Source organism: Trichinella spiralis (genome assembly GCF_000181795.1).
Source record: "Trichinella spiralis strain ISS 195 chromosome Unknown Scfld5809, whole genome shotgun sequence".
NCBI classification, from domain to species: domain Eukaryota; kingdom Metazoa; phylum Nematoda; class Enoplea; order Trichinellida; family Trichinellidae; genus Trichinella; species Trichinella spiralis.
This window is the reverse complement of record NW_003532748.1, coordinates 1-1353: the sequence shown is the minus strand read 5'-3', so window position 1 is coordinate 1353 and position 1353 is coordinate 1. Positions and strand designations below refer to the sequence as shown.

Genomic DNA, 1353 nt, shown 5'->3' with positions numbered 1-1353 from the left:
AGGGGATGGGTAGATTGCAGCTTTGCACGATAATATCGATGATGTGTAGGAGGAGATGTTGCCGTTTTCGTCTAGTCAGCGGTGGGGGAGGGTTGCTACTATTTGCTGAATTTGTTATAAAAAACAGTTTTCGGTTCAGGTGGAGGCTTGCCTTTCGGTCAGCCCGACCGCCTACGCGCCTCCCGCAGCCCTCCTGCCCCGGGGACCCCCACTGCATCATCGCCTCCTAGCCCACGTGCTGGCCTCACGATTTTGGCCGAGATGACCTTGGGTGGATCCATCCGATCCACCCTCGACGGACCAGATGGCCATTCTGATCCGCCGAAGACGTAGCTTCCGCACCAGATGGCGTGCGCTGCCAGGCAAATGTGAATCGTCTCGCCTACTAAGCCTTGCCGCCTCATGCACATCAAATTGCCGTCACACCTGATACTCAATATTAATGTACTGTCCTGCAGAACCAACTCATGTTTGCATACTTACCGTATGATTTACAACTCATCATTATTGATTTAATGTATTATGCCTACTTATCTTTTCAAATGAAACTGACTACTGTAAGTAGCTGTTTTTTGCATTCCATTAAAAACATTCTAATTAACTATTAAAAAACCCTGCTAAAATATGTAGTTACGAGTGACGTTATTATACCTAATTAAAAAATATTATGACCCACTTTTGTGTTTACATTGTATGTTAATCATTTATTAAAAAACTCTCACTGCTGAAAAATGTTGTTACGAGTGACGTTATTTAACCTAATTAGAAATTAAAATACACAGTGTTGCATTTACGTTGCATTTTAAACTTTCTAATTAGCATATTAAAATTAATCTCATATTTAATACATTGTTTTCCTACATGTTACGGATTAATAACATTCTATTTATAGAAGATTACTTCCTATTTATAAAAAGATTAAACTCGTTGCACCTTGCCTAAGCTAATTATTTATTTCATTTATACCAAGTTTAATTTTGCCCTTGCCTAATTAAAGGGGACCCCAATTAACATTTTATAAGTAAAAAATTTATATTCAAACAATATCTAATTCACCAATAATCAATCAATAAATAAAATTATGCTTATTTAATGTTTACTATATTACATCCCTTTTAACTGTTTGCATTACACTGTTCTAAAGTAGAAATCTACTTTGACATTACATTCTTTAACGTAAAAAACTGCTTTAAACTAAAAATATATTATTATCAGTATAAGATTAATGAATAAATTAAATCTTTTTATATGATGGAAATGTAAATGAAAAACTGGTTAACTTTTTTTAGGTTTAAAACCAGTGTAATGTAAACCAAAAACCTGAAATTTGCCCAATTATATTAGAATGAAATG

General features: G+C 35.2%; 1 protein-coding gene across 1 annotated transcript; it reads right to left on the bottom strand.

Moving 5' to 3' along the window:
* Nucleotides 1–158: 158 nt before the first annotated feature.
* Nucleotides 159–1194, bottom strand: Tsp_12556 (conserved hypothetical protein; the record flags this gene model as incomplete). Its single annotated transcript, XM_003366563.1, has 2 exons — nt 159–426; nt 1156–1194. Coding segments are annotated over 2 exons (307 nt in total), but the record flags the coding sequence as incomplete, so codon positions are not given.
* Nucleotides 1195–1353: the final 159 nt, after the last annotated feature.